This window comes from Falco cherrug, chromosome 8 (assembly GCF_023634085.1).
Source record: "Falco cherrug isolate bFalChe1 chromosome 8, bFalChe1.pri, whole genome shotgun sequence".
Classification (NCBI taxonomy): domain Eukaryota; kingdom Metazoa; phylum Chordata; class Aves; order Falconiformes; family Falconidae; genus Falco; species Falco cherrug.
This window is the reverse complement of record NC_073704.1, coordinates 34310939-34329885: the sequence shown is the minus strand read 5'-3', so window position 1 is coordinate 34329885 and position 18947 is coordinate 34310939. Positions and strand designations below refer to the sequence as shown.

At 39.0% G+C, this 18947-nt stretch overlaps 1 protein-coding gene across 3 annotated transcripts in view; it reads left to right on the top strand.

Moving 5' to 3' along the window:
• DPP10 (dipeptidyl peptidase like 10) overlaps positions 1–18947 on the top strand; it is a 548242-nt gene that overhangs the window by 481895 nt on the left and 47400 nt on the right. For all 3 annotated transcript variants that reach the window (XM_055719219.1, XM_055719218.1, XM_055719220.1), the window contains exons 8-9: positions 10768–10888; positions 15920–16074. In XM_055719219.1, the coding sequence (XP_055575194.1) occupies positions 10768–10888; positions 15920–16074 (276 nt within the window). The remainder of the gene's footprint in view (positions 1–10767; positions 10889–15919; positions 16075–18947) is intronic.

The following is an 18947-nucleotide window of genomic DNA, read 5'->3' as shown; positions in this document are numbered from 1 at the left end:
GTAGAATTAACATATTGCAACTGACAAAAAAAAAAGCCAGTATATGACATTGTGATGTATGTGTTTTCAGGTCTCCATGTTTCATACTGATCAGCAGTTACTTCCTCTCTACCTTAATTACAACATAATCAAAAGGTTTGAAAGCTTCCTCTGAGAAAATTCCTGTCTAGGTCAATCACAATCTTTAGAAAATTGGTACCTTTAAGGGTGAATATAGTTATTATTGCTTACAATTATAATAATGTGGGTTTATCTATTATTTGTTTTCTGCCTCATTTGCAATGTGTCTGTTGATTTTGAAACATAGATCATGTAAGGGTAGATTTCTGTCTACTGCCATGCGCTGCTTGGGTAGCTGATGGTGCCTGCTGTGCCTAGTATCTGCATAATTTACTGGTCTGTGGTGCATGTGGAACTATGGGGTAAGAGCTGGAAAAGGTCAGAGCTGAACAGCTCTGAAAATTTGATACCAGTGTAGACTGACCAGCAAAATAAAAAAAAACTGCAGAGAGGAGATCAGAGCCATTCTGCACTATTGGAGACTTGCAAAGAAGCTGTACTGCAAACTGCGTGAGACATTTTAGCCTGCAATCACTGTTTGTGGGAGCTCACAATCTAAAGAGGCTACAGATACAGTGTAGCAGAACGGGATGTAATGTAAAGGTGCTTGGCAATAAAATTCCATAAAAATTTCCTTGAAATTGGCATCCTGTAATGTATGTGATCTAAAGAGAATATTTGGAAGATGTGGAAAAAAAAGCTTTTTGGAAAAAGTCAGTGTAATTGTAACTGACAAAGTCACTAATGAATACTCCAACCATGCAAAATTCACACTTATAAAAGCTTTATAAGCCACTTTCCTGTGGTTTATATTATTCAAAATATAGTCTTTCTCTTTGGTTCTGGAGATTGCTGCAGGACATGTGAGAAAGACATCAGCAGAATAATCAGTCACACCAGTGAAATGCATTATAGCTGTTTTGGGTAACAATTTGCTACCTTGCATTGTATTTGCCTGTCAGTGTGTGAGCGTCCCAGCTCATTACCATGGGGCTTCTTCCACAGCTTATTACTGTGGGCAAAAATGACAGTGACTGACCCTTTATCTTGCTACTTTTCCAACATGTGCAAAGTACTGCCTAGAAATCTGGTTTGTCCGTGTGCTTTTGTATACAACAGATCTCACTTTCACATGTATGGAACAATAAATCAACACCTAACTTGGAAACACCCATGGACAGAGCATTCTCAAAGGAAGGTTGGTGGTGTATGCATGCAGCCTATGAGCAGTTTGAGTGATCCCTGGGCCAGCACTTTACTCAGTAGTGTTGAATATGGGTGTTGAATCTCAAGCTGTAGGTAGAAACAAACCAAATGGCATCACAACACCAGTTCATCACAGAACACAGGAAAAGCCATGTCTTTCCTGCAACCAAATAGAGACCTAGAGGATTTCTGTGGCTCGCTGCAGCGTGTGTCCTATGGCTCTTGGCCAAAGAGGGGCTTTGATATGCACCAGGAGGTTTGGATTGCCATCATGGAACTTCTAACTAGGTGTAAAACCCAACTGTTCCTATGTAACACTGTATGTCCAGTTCTTCTGGACGATGTTAGAAGGTGTTTTCTTCCCAAAATAAGCAATTTTTTTAATTATTTTTTTTTATGAATGGGAAAAAGAAAATACGCTGTTGTCACTTTGACACACAAAACACGTAATCCTAAGTACACCTTGATCTTCAGTGGGAAGCTGCTTTGACTAAATGAGATTTTGGGAAGGGAAAAGGGCAGAAAGGGGTATGCGTCTTCTGTAGCAGTGGGTATAATAATGGTCTGGCAATTTCAATTTAAGTCTGTAAGTCCCAGGGGTACAGCAAGTGAAATCATAGATGACAAGAAAATGTTTGTTCAGTTTGGACTTGAAGAAGAGAACAGACATTGTGCTGTGACTACGAATAACGTAATCAGTGGCTCTGATAGAAAAAATGTATCAGAGCTTTGGAGGACGCTGAACAGTGGTAGAGAAGGTGCCAAGCTAGGTATTTATTTGTAATGGTAATGCATTGACAAATACAGTGGATGTTTTGCAATATTTTTTAAATTGGTGAAAACTAATTGTAAGTATCTGAAGTGGAGCTACCTGTATAATTTTTCAGATCTGTGAACCAGAAAGTTGTAGCAAATACGTTAAGTACTTAAATGAAAATTAAGCTTGTTATCTTGATAGCAAGTGTTGAAAAACCACAACCAAATGGTTTCCATGTGGATGCAAAGGTTTGATTTTAATTTCTTACTGTAATAAAAAGTTAGTTCCAATACTACTTACAAATAAAAGGAAGTGCATAGTGCATTTTCCATAACTGCGGCAAAATCAGCAGTAGGAATTGAAACCGCTTTTTTTTTTTCCAAAAAATCATTCTAAAATAATTTTAAAATTATTTATTTCTTTTGAGGTACCACTGATTTGTTTATTTAAGATCACTTGTTTGTGCTGAACTTCGCATAGGGAGCAGCATGTTCAAGAAACAAACATTGACTCTTTGGATATATATAATATGTACGTATACATAAGTAATATGTAGTGTAAACACTGCCAAGCAAGTTTTGATCAATCTATTTAGCATCAAACTAATTTTTCCTCATAAGATCTATGTGGGAGGGCTCTGTGCCAGTATCTTTAACTCTCCATTTGAACTGCTATTTAAACTGTGCTTACATATTGCAGTCCTTTAGCTGTGGTCTAGGTAGCATAACAAGTGACTCTCATTCTTAAGGACGTGGTTTAGTGGTGGACTTTTCAATGTAAAGTTAATGGTTGGACTCAATGATCTTAAAGGTCTTTCCCAACCTAAGTGATTCTATGATTCTGTTGTGATTCCCCCGTTGCTGTGTGTGTTATTCCAGTGCATGCTCCAGCATGAACTCAGGACTAGGAGAAGTATAGCTGCTGTGTGTGTCATGGGATCTTCTTTCTCTTCCCGGTATGAGATTAAACTGCAAAATAGTGCTGTACCAACTTGGTGTTGTACCTGAAACTGGGAAAGTCACAGTCTGATCTCCGAAGAGCAAAGTGCAAAATTTTTGGAGCAACTAAGAAAGTATTCTTTCTTTGACTTTCTTTTGTCTAATGGATAGCCAATATTGTTTGTAATAACAGTTGTTAGCAAGAAAACATACTCATCTGGAAATCTTAGTGACTGATCTAACTAAGGGAAGTTGGATTTGGCCCTTGTTAATGTGTGGTAAGACAGGAGACAGAACAAGTGGTAAGAGGCAAGCCCAGATGGAAAAACATCTTGAAGCTTTTGAAGAATTAATTATCCAACTAATTAGCTGGCAGTCTCACAAGAAGAAGGGATATAATTTTGCTGCATGCTTAGGAAATGAAGTCTGATAGATCCTGTGCTGAGATGTAGCTATCACTCATGGTGGTGGTGGAGTCAGCTGGTTAGCCAGACTATCTGTGTGGGTGCGCAGGACGACGTTTGTTTCTGCATCAGTAAGAATACTTACCCCTCTGCACAGTGCATTTGAGCGGTCTGTTATGTAGAACGTTGCACTCTGAAGACACCTGTGCCAGTCCAACAAGTGGTGAACTGTGTGTCTTTGCCAAGGTCACACATAAATATAGCCAGAGATGGGCTGCCTGAAGGTGGTTTAGGTCGATGTCTTAACAGTCATTAGCAACTGACAGAGTTCTGCAGCAGAAGCTTTTCCTGCATGCCTGAAGGTCTCCTTCTGGGCATAATCAGAAATTCCTTAGTCTTGTCATAGCTGTGAAAGGTAAGGAAGACTGTCATGTTCTCTGGGGTATTAAGGGAGAGCACTGAAGTTGTTCCAAGTTGGAATAGTTATTTATATATTTGCTGGTTAGAGAGTCAGAGAAAGAATCTGATTATTTCCTCAGTTCACAGGTAGGTCACTTACCTGTGCAGGAAGACACCAGTGCTTGTAGTATGGATGTGGGTTTTTTTAACCAAAGGTGTATTGATACAGATGCTTGCCTTGTTTCCTTCCCAGCTGTATCTGCTCAGCAGCTTTAGGGTTTGGTTGGCACCTTCCTTGAAGTAGGTATTTGTCCTGATGAATCCATGTAATGACAAACTGTGCCATTAGTCACACTCCACCATTTCTTTCCTTCAGGACAGATGCTGGATACTGAGTATTGTCTTTTTATCTTGAAAAGTTAATTTCAGGAGCTGTTGAAACTTATGTAAGGGTAATTTATGGCTGCAAAAGCCCACTGACACTTGCAGTTTACATTACATATTTCTGTTATTATTGATGGCAAAATGTGTTTGTGCTGATGGTATCAATCAGGAAGTCAAACAAATCTGCTATGCTCAAACTCTGAAGGATTAATTAGAAAGATTCACTCATTAAGTTAGGAAAATAAGTCTGTGATATATTAACCATTACAGGGCAGGTGTCCAAGTTTTCTCTATGATAAATATCAAGACAATTTTAAAGGCCGTGCTAACTAATTTTCTTCCAGTTTTTTTGTTAGTTGTTAGTGACTTCTACTATCATTTCACATCAGGTTATGTGGAAATATTAGACTGGCAATCTGCAAACATGCTTTATAGGACAGCTGCACCTTCTCAGGGCTTTTAAACTGTGGCCACGCTACAGTAAGTGTGACAGAGGCCACCAAGTCCTTGGTTGTGGTACAGAGCGGGGAGATACACCTTCAGCTTGGGCGGAGCATGACATGAGTGACTAATGTTGGTTCTAGACCCCAGGTGGTTCCCTCTCCTTGCTGGGGAACAGCAGTGGCAGTACATTATACCTATACAGTTAGTGTTTGTATAGTCTATTTTAAGAACTTGTTGCATGGTAAGCTACCTTACCATACTAATATAAAAATAAGTTTATCCATGCGTAAGTAAGAGAAAGGACTAATGCTGGATTATTAAGCCTACCTTCTTAATGTAAAGTTTGGGAGAAATTTGCCTCGGTTTGGTAGCTTGTCTCTGCAAGTGAGAACAGTGACTGGCTCTGGGGAAGGAGACAGGTTTCGTCATCAAGGGTTGCAGCTGTTTCTCTTCCACCTGAAGAAAACTGGGGTTTTGGATATAAGTACAAATCTGAACTTTGGTGCCTGGATGAATTTCTAGGACACATGCAAACGTCTGGTAGTGGCTCTGTCTCAGCGCTGCTAGGGCTAACCGGCTGCTGGCAGCCTCTGGTAGAGAAGCTGCCCCTGCTTTGGTAGCAAGCTCAAAGCCCTGATTTGCCTACAGTTACTGCTTCTGTGCAGGGTAAGCAATCACATGGTGACCCCCACACAGCTCCAGGCAGTCTGCTGTGGCCACCCAGCTGGTGAGGCAGAAGCTTGTCCTGTTGCTGATACGCCACCCTGCAATCAGAAGAGTGACTGAGTGTGGATATGCCCATGCAGAAGGCTGCAGTGGAGCACCTAAAGGGAAAACGTGGAGTATTTTTTCTGTAATTTAGTGGCTTTTCTCCGCTTGTAGTGTTTGAAATGATTAAAGACACACAGGGGGCCTCTTCAGCGATTGGCACTGGGTTTGCCGTTCAGCTGTGGGATTGCATGGCTCTGTGTTTTCACAGCTGTCTGCCATCTGGAACTAACTGCTTGGACTGGGTGCTCTGCTTCAGACCTTAACCTGAAATAAAATCATGCAATTGTGAAACATGTTGCAGACAATAAATAAGTGTTTTGGAACAAATTCATTTAGAAGAAGGTTTATGAAAAAATACTTTAGTGGCTGACGGATGTGGAAGAATGAGGAGGATTAGTGCTGTAGGTAGAACAGTAGAGCAAGCCGATCCTCAGATTCTTCAGAGTCACTTGAAATAATGTGATCATTATCAAGAATTAATCTCTCAATAGTCCAAAACATTCTTGCAGATGGTTTTCATTAACTTGAAAATATTTAATAAAATAATTGAAGAAATGCTGTGGTTTTTTCTTCATTTGAAAGGCTTGATGTGATAACCTGTGAAAAATCTCAAAGACAACAAAAAGTGAAATAATTTTGAAGGCCATAGGTTTTGATATTTATCCCTATTTACAGCATTATTATCTAAGGGTCTTAACTAAAAAAAAAAAATATTAAATATTTTAAAAATACTTGGAAAATAGGTGGTGAAGCGAAGAGGTTAAGAAAATTGTAATAAATAATTTTCATATAAGATAGCCTGGTTCCACTTTGTGCCTTTTTCAATTTATTTTCTTATCATCATGCCTGAAAGCTGTGAAAGCATTTTGGGCACAAAGCCACTGATGTATTAATGAGAATACCTGTCTGATACACAGTTAGCAACCCCTCTTTTAGCAATTTTGGAAGATTCAGTAGTTACAGTCAACATTTTAGTACTCATGATGTAGTAATTAGACCCAAGTGTATACTAAGAAAAGCCCTTTTACTTGCTCCCAAATACCTGAGTGGCGATAGACTAGCAACAGAAATTTTTGGTTTATGTGACATTGCCCAAAACGCAATATACAAAGTGATGAAGTATGTGAAATCCCTACCCTGGAAACGTTTGGGCACATGCTCAGTTTTACTTACTGGAGTCAGGATTTTAGGCATGTGTATTTGCAAGACTCCAAGAATATTTTGTTTTGTTTTGATCAATAATTCTTGTCCCAGTGTCATGATTTGCTGTCTGCCTTGCAGTATTTGAGAGTCTACGTCTCCGTTGTAGGAAAAGTAGTAGTTTGAGTTCTTTTCCAGCCACTTGCTCTTTCTTTCAATCAATTTTAAAGACCAAATTGTGGCTCATAAATTCAGCTTCTGTGTATGGCTGTACTGCAACTAAGCAGCAGCAGCAGCCACCACGTAAAACACAAAACTTTCCATCTAGTCCATGTGTTCTTGAAAGAAAAGCTTTCTTTCAAGAAAGAAAGAAAAGGAAATACATTTTATTGTAGCAGAAAGTGGAACCGTACAGTTTTCTACAGATGCTACTTTGACCAGAAAGCATTGGAGGCAATGTTTAGAGAAAGAAAGCGAAAATGTACAAACCAAAGAAAAGGAACTTTTTGCAGGGAGGGGAGAGTTTCACCATAATATTTCAGGACTTCCTCTGCTTCTGGGGCCTGGGGTAGGATTTTTTGCGTGTTTCAGCTGAGGAATAGTTCCATTGCTGCTTTTAGTTGGTGGGCTCATGATAATCAACATAAAATAAAACTATTCACAATCTTGTGAACAGAATAGATTTCAAGTGGTGCTCTCTTAAAATTTCCATATTTTGAGAGTAATATACAAAATAAATTTATACCACATAAACATTATACCAGGAATAAGCATTCTCAGTGAGTATGCCTTTTAGAAATGTCTGTCTTGGCTGCATTGCTGCGACGCTAATGTCAGATGAGAGATTGGTTTCTGTGGCTGCACAAAGTACTTGTGCTTAATTGAATCCATAGTCTGGATTTACAGAAAGCAAAGCACAGAACCTCTCAGGCCACTACTAGTAGCCATCACAACAATGTTGTCACTCCTATGGCAGCTCTGCTGCCTGTTTTGCTGCAGAAATCAACATTTGAACTCCCGAGTTCTTATTTCCAAGAGGTGAATGTGTTAATTACAGATGAGCACTTTGGCATGTTCAGGAATGGAAGGGAATGTAGTCCTGGCTGCGGGGTTTAGGCAGCATCACTGCAAGAAGTGTGCACGAAGCCATTCCTGTTGGCACAAACAGCAGCTTGTGGGCTTCATGTGGATAATGGCACCTCCTGAAATATAACAAATAGTCAAAATTACAGATGAGATTAAATGACTAACCATAATGGTGAATCTTTCTGAGATGTTTTTACAGGTTCAGGCATAGGGATATTGATCTTTCCAAACGCTGCAGGCAGTGCAGAGCAATAACTTGCCAGTGTGCCGACCCTAAATCATCGATGTGCATTTGCATGCTGTTTAGTTATGTGGAGGAAAATGAATGCTTGTATTTCATGAATGTTTTGCAAAGGAACATAAATTCATCATTTTTAATGTTAAATTCAAGTAAGGAATGAGCTTGAGGCTGGGTAGGGAGGGAGCCACTGGGTGGCTTTGAAGTTTTAGAAGAACTTTTAAATGTTCTGATCCATATGTTCAAGAAAAAATATTGTTCTTGGGTGTAGCTTTCAAAGTTGAAAAACCATATGTCACAAGTAATGAGGAGAGAAGGGAAACTTCACATGACAGAGTAAACTAAGAGGATTGTGGGGATGTTTAGAGGGTGGCTGAGAACTGGCTGAGGATGGAGACAAAGCCAGTTTATGAAATCAATGGGGTGTAAAGCAGAGGAAGCCAGCAGTCAATCAGTGGCACAACAGTCAGTATTCCTTCTGAGATATTTACTTGTCTGAAATGTGTCAAATGGAATTAGCAATGCCTGCTAACTAGTAATAACAGGATTAAAGACCTTTTCATGGTTCAGTCATAAAACAAGTAGTTCTTAATCCTGTGCTTTGACTGGCAATAATGGCTTTAAATAAAAGTTTTTCATTGCAGAGACTAGACACTACGGGTATCTTCACCATTAAAAATACAAATGGCCTGAAAAAGAGGAGAGAAGCAAAAATGATACTTCTGATCTTCAAAAATGGATTAGATTAAGCTCATTTAATTAAAGAAGCTTAAATAAAATAGAATCATTTGATCAAGTAGCCTGTTTTATTTTTTGTAATCTCCTGAAAGCAGTTGTTTATGTAAGTAGAGATCGTCAACTGTAAGAAATTGCTCCTTACTAAGCAATAGTCAGTAGAGTGGTTCCCACTACTTATGCTATCTGTAATCTAGTCTGATAGGAATATTTTTAGTTTACTTAAATAGCAAGTTCTTGGCTAAATCAATTTGTTTTTCTTGGTTAAGCAATTAACCATGCCTTGTTGTTACTTCTGTTTGTTTCTTTTACTTTAGAAAAACATGTACGTTTTCAGTGTTGAAATATACTTTGACAAGAATTGTTTGTCCATATTATTTCAAAAGCTTGATATGTCCAGCGTTCTCTAATCCTTCAGTTTTGAACCCACTGCCAAGTTTTGAATTTCTGACCATAAAGAACTCGTTCCAAATCACCCTTGTTTCCCAGTAATAGTTAAAATGATTGCATTGCTCATGGTATGAAAAAACATCAGCTTTATTGCTTTTTGCAGCAGAAATCATGAAGTGGCTACTGTTAAAAGTCAGAAATGCCGTTAGTTTGGGGACTCGTAGGGAAATCTATTTCAGATGGTAATGTAGTAGCAAAGAGAACGGCAGTAACAGTGATAATAAAACTTTGCTTTCTGGTTAGTATTTTCCCAAAAGTCGTTTATCATAGAAGTATGAGAATGACAAATGACTAGGCTTTTAAAACGTTCTTTGGTGGAAATATATTTACTTCACGTTAGCAATCCCTGAGACTCCTTGTATCAGTGTACATTGATGAAATCATATAACAAAAACTTCTCTAGTGCGGTTAGCTGTGTTTTCTTGGTGTGGATCACGATGGTGCGTAATACTGATGTTAGTTTGATTCCATTGTTAATCTATGCAAGCACATATGTCGCCATTGCAATTTAACAAAAACGTAAAGAAAAAGGCTACAACTCTGAGACGATTATAGCTGAAAGATGAGTCTAGCCACAGGCGTTGCCAACTGAGGAAAATGAGGAATGCAGGAGTACGGACAAAAAAAGGATTAAGAGCATTATTACAGGAAATACTGGTAGCTGTGGTTCTGCTTTTTATACCAGTCTACAGGTTTTGGCTTGTTAGTATCTCAGATGTTTGTTTCTTAGGAATGTGGACTGGGAAAGATAGGGCCAGTGGAGAAGTTTGGGACAACAGGTGCCTAAATTGTGTTGCAGTGAAGTGCTCAAAGGTCTCCTGGCTGATAGCAGAGAGGCAGGAATACAGCCCCTTGTGGCATATGCCTGAGTACAGAAGAATTTCCATGTCATAAACATTTCTGATCGTCACTGTGTGTGTCTCCTGCCCTTTTTGCCATCACCATACTCCTCCAAAGTCTTTTATTACTGTCATTGGGGGTTTGGCCTCTATCTTTCTTTTATTGCACTTCTTCATGGAGCTTGGAGCTCACTTTCACAAAATGAGTGATCTTGAAATCCTTTGCAACAAAGTGAGTGGGGAAAGAAAAGCAGACAAGGCTGAGAAGTGGCAGGAGAAAGAACTGTCACTCTAGTCTGTTACTTGCAGGAAAAAGAGGAGTAGCCTAGACTTGAAAATAAAGGGCAATTATATAGCACACTATAGGTAAAACGTTTGTGTGTCAGTCAGAAACAGGGTCAGCAAGCTGAAAAAAGTTAATGCCAGTCTGCTATTTATTTTTGCTTTACAAGTATGTTCTCACACCATGATATAAAGCTGTAGCTAACATTTATGATGTATGTACTGTGCTGTATGTACTTGCCAGAAGTGTGTCTAATTTCAGAGCTAGAAAACCAGATGATTTTATTAGATAGAATGGAATTAATGGAAAATTTCTTGATCTGTTCAACTGTTATAAAACTTGTCTCCTGTATGATTCTGACGAATTTAGTAATACTTCATAAAGTGAATAGAAACATTTCAACTGGGAAGACAATTTCAAAGGAAGAATTTGGCTTGGTGTAAGTATTAGAAGTTTGCTTAGTTTGTCCAAATTGATAATAAAAGGAAATATGAAGCCACTGTTGGTGAAAACTCATGCTGAATTATTCTGTAGACTGTTCTGAGCCTGAGGAAATAATGTTTTCATTGCCGAACATTCATTTATATCTACCAAAATGTTCTTTTTTCTCCCCGTCTCTCTTACCTCATCCAGATTTATATTTTTGAAAATAACATCTACTATCAGCCAGATGTAAAGAGTAGCTCATTGCGCCTGACATCTTCAGGAAAAGAAGGAATTATTTTTAATGGAATTGCAGACTGGTTATATGAAGGTAAGCCGGAAAAATATATATGTTTATTAAAACAGATGAGAGGTTCTTGTACAGACCCAACAGCATGAATCTATTTATTTCAGGAAATGCCATCTAAGGTTATTTTTGCTTTGCCTTGTTATTTTCTTGCAAGATTGCCTTTGTAACTATTCATACTTTGTATTGACTTCTGTTTTGCATATAACAATATTTTCTGAGAAAGAGGAATTTATTTTCTAGCAGAATGTATCAAATGTATTGTGAACACTAGGTAGCATGTGAAAAGTGCTATGGTAGTGAAATATTGATGTGGGATTTTACTACCGACTTACCAGGTCTGGCATTTCAAATAGAGCTACTCAAATAAAACTAACCCCGCTGTATGTTTCACTTACCTAGAAAAACTCCATTCATACCTTTGGAGCTATTCTGGGTTTACAATGCAAGTGAGGAGGGAAAGGATTCTTTTGCTTTCATGAACAGTGATGATCTGTTTACAATTAAACATGCTAATAGAAGAAGGCACAGAAGAATTGTAGCATAGAAGCAGAATTGGCTATGTTTTCTTTTTTACTGGTGGATACGTCATGAAAGGTGCTGAAAGATGGTACTGCTTAGTGCCTCACTTGATCTGTATCAGTATCTCTCCTTCAGCCTGGGTGGTGGTTGGTGTGCTGAGTGCTAGCATGACTCACGGGAGACTCCAGCCCCTCAACCCGGGCAGTAATATCACTTTTGACTTTAAGAACATGCCTGAGTCTGATCTGAGTGCTTTGGCAAGATCTTAAAAGTGTCATACTGTTACCTCAACAGTGGCTGCTAGTTTTGCTTAAATCAGCCTGGCCTAGACTCCAGGAAAGCTTGCTGTTGCTAGCAAGCAGAGCCAAAATGGAGAGGAGGACAGGCCAGTCTGTGATATCCTCTGGCTTCTGAAGCTGTCTTTTCTGTATAATACCGCAGAATGTTTCTCTCTGCACCCAAAATGCTTTTAACGTGATAATAAAGAAAAACAAATGGGAGCAGATTATCCAGCTTGGTACAAGAGCTTAGAATCAATACAAATTACAGTTATGCTTTCTATGGGACTCATGAATTTTATAGATAAATATCTCAGTGTTAAATACTTGGTTACCTGTAATATATAACTTCTCACACGTAGAGTTCTGCAGGGCAGAGTGTTTTTTAGGGGTGGTGTTACACCATACAGCAAGGCACTTCAGTGTGGCCCTTAGAAATGGTCTACCCATACCTCTTGGCATTTCAATAGTTACAAGCAGATAGGTCACATTGGGATTTTTTTTAAATTTCTGCCCAAGTAAACTCTGAAATTAGAATAGTGGCTTGCATCCCGTAACCGTATAAATGCCTGTGTCTGATAGTTACCACTTTCAAAGTTTTGAGTGAAGTTTTGAAATGTTTTAATGTAGCGGCATATTTCAAAACGTAAGGGCAAAGGACATCTTTGGAATGGAATATGGTTTTATGTGAACTTCATATTCTTCAAATCTAACATGACTGCATGCAAATTGAAGAATTTAAGCATATAGAGCTCATTGAAGTTGGCATAGTATATGGTGTATTTGCTAAAACAAAGTGAATTCAGTAAGTCACAGTCATGGATGCAACAAGGCAATTCTGGCTCCAATTCTGCAAGCATTTTGAGGACACCTGTTCAGAGGAGGGCAGCCTCTGTTTCTCTTCTCTTTGGGGTGCAGCTGGGTGCAGCATGGAGCTGCAGTGAATGACATACAGTGAATGATATACATCATTATACAGCTCTACTCCACAGAACGAAATGTAATATGCGATTCTTTAAATAAACATTCCTTCCTGGTCTGCTAGGGATCATAAGGATATCATAGGATAATTCAGGCTGGAAGGGACACAAAACGTTACTAAACCAACTGATCTGTTCTGGTATTCGCTAGGTGTTTTATTTGAGCTGTCTCGAAGGGATGGAGTAGACACCATCTAAGAATTATCCAGATAGAAGTTTAAGGACATATTTTCATGGAAGAGATGTGGGTTTTTTTTTATGATTTGGACCTCTGTATTGAAGAGATCTACATTTAAGAACTAAAGAGAATAAAACCTAATCTCTTTTTATTTGAAACATGCCAATATGCGTTTTTTGTTTGATGTTTCAGTTTACCTATGTGTCTCAGAAACAGTATCTGAAAAAGTTGATGTGGATTTTTTGTAACTTCATTTGTTCTAAAGATCAACAAAGTTGTTGCTAAAATAAATGACTATTCCTTTAAGCTGCAAATATTTCATGATGAACAGAAAAAGAGAATGGAGCAACTTGGAAAGAACAGGAGCAGCTCGCATGATAATGGCAGTGACGCTTGTCTGAGGTTGTGCTCCTGCTTCTCTGTGTGTGCCCACTGTTCCTATGGACAAGTTTTATTAATTAACATTTAAGGACTGAAAAGCTTTAGAGCTTCATGAAATTTCTTTAGCTAACAGCAAAACACAGACCTTTTCATATGTGCTGTGGGTGATTTCTGCCTGTGAAGGCACAGATACCAAGTCTCATACCTGGCTGATTTTCAAAACAGCCACAAGACTGCTTCTCATTTTTTTAAAAAGAAGCCAATTTTTTTACAAGTTGTATTCGTCCAAATGTCTTATACCTCCACATCAGTTACCACCCTAGTTTGTTCTTCTTGTTCCCTGTCTCTACAGCTATACACATACCTTTGTCATGAGAAGGAAAAGCCAAAGGTGTCTAGTCTGGGACTAGGAAGTTTCTGAAATACTGTGGGAGGTGATACACATCCCAAAGCCTTCCTCCTGATACGTGTCCTAAAGCCTTCCTTAAGTGATTTTGCCCATTCTTTTCCAAGTTTTTTAATCCCTGGCCCAAATAGCTGTTGCGTTTCTTGGTTACGGAGAACGCTTTGGCTTCCCCAGGATGCAGGCAGGCAGCGGGCTCTTCACAATATGCATAATTAAAGTCAGGTAAAAGGGAATTCTGTCTATACACCCTGGAGAACCACAGTCCATGTGGCAGGAATGACTATACTGCTTCTTTGCCATTAACTGTTGTTTAACTTAAAGCGGCCCTCTACTTTCAGTAGAGTTTTTAATAGCATCCGAAACTGAGCAGGCTGACTATTGTCCAGATGAAGTTAAGAGGTTTTTAGTTGAATTGAGAACTGTTCCTCTTTTTGACATTTATTTTCCTCTATCATTTACATGAGTTTGTTATTAGCATTTTTTACATTCCAAAACGTTTGGGAATAGCTTCTCTTTGTGTGAATAACCTTGTTTAAATGCACACTAATATTTTAAAACAAACACAATTGCAATTTTTCCTATCCGTCATTCACCATCCATTCTCTGCGGTTCTCCTGTTGTCGTGGTTTAACCCCGGCTGGTAACTAAGTACCGCGCAGCTGCTGGATCACTCCCCCCTCACCCACAGGGACGGGGAGGAGAGTTGGAAAGGAATGTAAAACTCGGGGGTTGAGATAAGAACAATTTAATAATTGAAATAGAATAAAAAAGAAAGAACTAATAACACTGATGACAATAACAGTTATAATGAAAAGGGGAAGGGAAAGAATAACATCCAGAGGGAAAGGAAGAAGGGAACACGTGGTGCACAACGCAACTGCTCACCGGCCCAATGCGCAGCCAGTCCCCGAGCAGTGACCTGCCTGCCCCGGCCAGCCCCCAGGGGCATATACCAGGCACGGTGTCCCATGGGATGGAACACTGCTCTGGCTTGTTCGGGTGAGCTGACCTGGCTGTGTCCCCTCCCAGTTCCTTGTGCCCCTCCAGCCTTTTTACTAGCAAGGCCTGAGGAACTCAAAAGTCTCATGTCAAAGCCAAAACACAGCACCGCACTAGCTCCTAAGAAGATAACTAAGTCCATCCCAGCTGAAACAAGACACCTGTGTATAAGGTTTTAGCTGTCCAGCCAGGGAGAGAAGCATGACCCAGAATATAAGACTTTGAATACAGGTCCCAGCTTCATTGCACCTAACCTTAGATAATTCAACCCATTAAGCTGCTTCATAAATTTCAGAACCTGATTAGCATCCTGAAGAGTCTCTATTGACAATTTCAGTAGTTTTATAGTTGAGCTTTTAAATTCGGTGTGCATTCAGGCCTCTGTTCCCATTAGTATACTATTCTCAATTAGGGTTTCCAGCCAAATTCTTCAAATTTAAATACAAAATGCTCACCAAACAAGTCAATATTTCAAATACATAATGAAAAAAATCTAAGTATTTCTTTTCCCCACAAGTGGAAGACAGGAGACGTGTACAGGGTGAATTTGGAATTGGTCAGGAGCTGCTTTACTGGGATTCCAGGAGTTTGGGTGCTGCTTCTATGGTTGATTCTGCTTTGTTTCATTCAAATATGAAATACAATGACAGTAAACATAAGATAACATTGCATGACATTTTGGAGAATTATTTTCATTTGGAAGTCAAATAAAATTTGAATAAAAATAATAAATTTTGATTGGATTTTCAAAGACTTACATTGCAGAAAAACTAAACTTTTAAAAAATTAAAGCTGACGTTAGACTGAGACAAGAAAGTCAAAATATTGCATCCAGAAATAATTACATAAATATCACTGTATGAGGACCTGCATGTTACCAGGTGTCACAGCTCAGAGAAATCAGGTATACTGAAGTTATATGTTAATGGAACAAGAGAAGAAAAAAAAAAAAAAAGTTGACAATCCTGAAAAAAAAAGTGTCTATTAAAATGGTCCAAATCATTTAAAAATGAATTAAACACACCTAATGGAATGCAATAGAAACTAAACATATGGCAGTTGCAATAATCTTACATGTTTAGATGATTTATTGATGCCAATGAAAGTATTCATTTGAGGAAAATGGTTAAGTTTGGTCTTTTGATATGCCTTGTTATCCAAACGTTCAACCCAGGATAATGTGAAATTACTGAAATTACAACAGACGCATTTCAAATAGACACAGAAAGAAAAAAAATCTGTGCCAACTGAATGAGCTGGGAATTATGTCGGAGTTATTTTTATGGACCCTAAGGACATCTGATTTTGCAGAGGAACTTCTTCATTCCCATGTTGCCCACTGGTGGTCTCCAGATGGTGAAAGACTGGCGTTCCTGACCATAAATGACTCTCTGGTACCAAACATGGTTATTCCCCGGTTTACTGGAGGTCTATATCCCAAAGGAAAGCAGTATCCATATCCTAAGGTAAGATGAGTGTGAGCACGACCCCCACTTTCTCTTCCTTGTTCAGTGGTACTATTCAACCATATGGAAGGAGTGTTTGTAGGCAGTAACAGAGGCTGATTTTGTTCATATTGCTTTTCAGGAAATGTTAAATACTTTTTTTTTTTTTTTTTTTCCCCAGTAGACTATAACAACTTTTGCTGGAAAGAAACTATCGAGTGAGGGAGCAGCAGGCAAACTAATTCATAGTCATTTCATCATTGATATCTGGCTTGGTAAAATCAGTCCACCAGTTCTGAAAGAAGTGTAGTATGTTTGAAGGATTGCATAGAGAAAAAGATATTGTCACAACTGCACTGGAGTCACACACACTGTGTGCAGAGGTCAGGGCAAGTTCTGTTGCAGTTATGTAGATCTCAGTAAATTATGCTGTTAATGAATGTGACAGATTGGCCTTGAATAAGATAAACCACAATAGAATATTTTTCTGGCCATCAAATTGAGAGAAAAGACATATATGAAAAATTGGATGATTGCTGAGTTTCAGAAGATGTAGAGAAGTTTTTTTAGACTTGTGTTGATAAGTGAAAGAACTGCACAGACAAGGATTATGTGTGAGATCAGTCCTTGTTTTCTGGGGATTTCCTGATTCGGTGCCTCCCCAGCCCATTGCTTTTGTGCTGAGCTCCAGCACTGGTATTCCCTTCCAGCTTAATCAGTTTATCCATCCCATGCATGCAGTTTCAAAGTGTCTGAGTTCCTTTCTGACCAGATATGTAGGTCCATGTATGTGGTACTTCTTTGACATTACAAGGGAAGCTCATTGAGGGCTTTAGAAAATACTATTTCCCCTATTCCTGATACCAATTTTTGGCGATGACTCACTATTCTTGATGGGTGGACAGTTAGACTGTACCAGGTACTATGAAACAATAATATGCATAATATAAATATAATGTATTTGTGCTATGAAATAATACTCTAAAATAATGAAATAACAGTATTTTCAGAGGTAGTTTACATACTTGCATTGGCAAAAGGCCTTGGGTGCCAAAGCAAAGGAAAAAAAAGGAATATTTTTAAAAGTCAGCTTTGTAAACAAGAAATGAGTAATTCCATTTCATTAGCAATTCAGCATAAAAGTGATGCACAATACTACTTCAGTAATCTCGTTAATGAAAAAACATTATCTTTATTTAATGTCTTCATTTAATGCCAATTTAGCTACCCGTTAAACACCATTAATTGGTAATGAAGCTTGTGGTATGGCAACAGAGATGAAAAAAAGGTTTAGTCTTTATTATAGATTCAAACCATAGGAGAAAATTGTGTCTATGATTAAAAAATAAAATTAGACCCACATGTGTTTGTGAATACTGGACCACGCATATCTGTGTACATCATAAGCACAGAATTAAAAAGGAAGTTTAAGTTTTGATAAATAGATTGAGAACAAGTAGGATTTCGGTGTAAAGGGTTCTTGTGCTACTGAACAGACGTTTTGGGTATCATACAGGATTTACACTATTTAAATTGTCATGGGGAGACCCTGAGTGGTAGAGCAGCTGAGGCTCTCGAGGGAGAGATGTGGACATGAGAACTGCACGCTGTGTGTCTGTGGCGGGGACAGGACATCGGGGCGGTACAGCCCTGAGCAGAGGCCAGCTCAGGCTGTGCTGTGCCACAGACCCCTCTGTCCCTTCTGGAGCAGGACTGGTGATGGCAGAGCTGGGGCAGTGCTGTGCTTCGTTTCAGGCACAGGGGCCAGCACAGATTTAGAGCGTCTCTCTACACCTCATACTCGTGCTGGATAGTAATTACTCATGGCAGCCCTCCCAGTGAGAGTACTTGGATACCACTGTGCAGTCAATGTCGGGTTCCAAGGATGTAAGGAGGCTGCAGTTGTGTCCTAAGGACTTGATCTTTCAGTGGTTTTGTTCCACAGTCTTACATTTCTGCAAGCTGCCTTCATGCAAAGGATGCCTTTGAAAGACCACATTTCTATTGAGGCAAATGTGAAAGTTTTTATGGAAAAAAAAGTATGAAATTCCAGGAGTCTAATTAAATCCATTTTCAAAACTTTTTTTTTTTTTTTTTTTTTTTTTAAGCACTAGTGAAAATACAGAAATGCCACTTTCTTGTCTGCCATACTACTCAGAAATGAGTGGATACAGCATGCAGACTATATTGGGAGATAAGTCCAATTTCTAAAGGGAATTTGTGCGTTTATTTCAGCCAAGATATTTTGCATTTCAAAATACCCCTGTGAAGAGCCAGATATACAGCTTTTGTAGAATATTATGATTAAATCTGTAGAATCAGTGATTTTACCTTGTCCTTCCAGTATAAAACAGGAGTCAGCCCCATTGAGAGAACCACTTCTCATTCCCCATATCCCAAGGATGCTATATAGCATTGTGTGACTCCTGCGACTTCCCTGAAAAAGAAGCTTGAGTGTGATATAGCTAGGACAGGGGTGTGGGACCAGTAGCACCTCCTTGCAGTCCTGCAGAGCCTTGATTTCTATTGCCAGTCCTTTCTGTTCATCTCAGGAACATCCTTTACTAATGAGCCATGTTACTGTGAGAAGGATGAGTCTCACCTCCCTGTAGATCCTCAGGATTCATCAGATTCTTCCCAGTAGAGATATATATATCAAACTGCCATTTTATTCCCCTTTAGCAACAAAATGCATTTTGTTTCTCTTAGAGCTGGCCTGCCAAAGCAGCTGGTCCTTTACAGGGCCAAAAATAAAGATTTCCAACGCAGCAAACCAGGGAAGGAAGACTGGGGGAAATTGGTAAAGAAAGAGAAGGGATAGGAGGAAGAGGAGGAATACTATCCCAGATATAGGTCATGCAGCTTTTTGGAAGAAGGAACGATAGTGTCTGGAA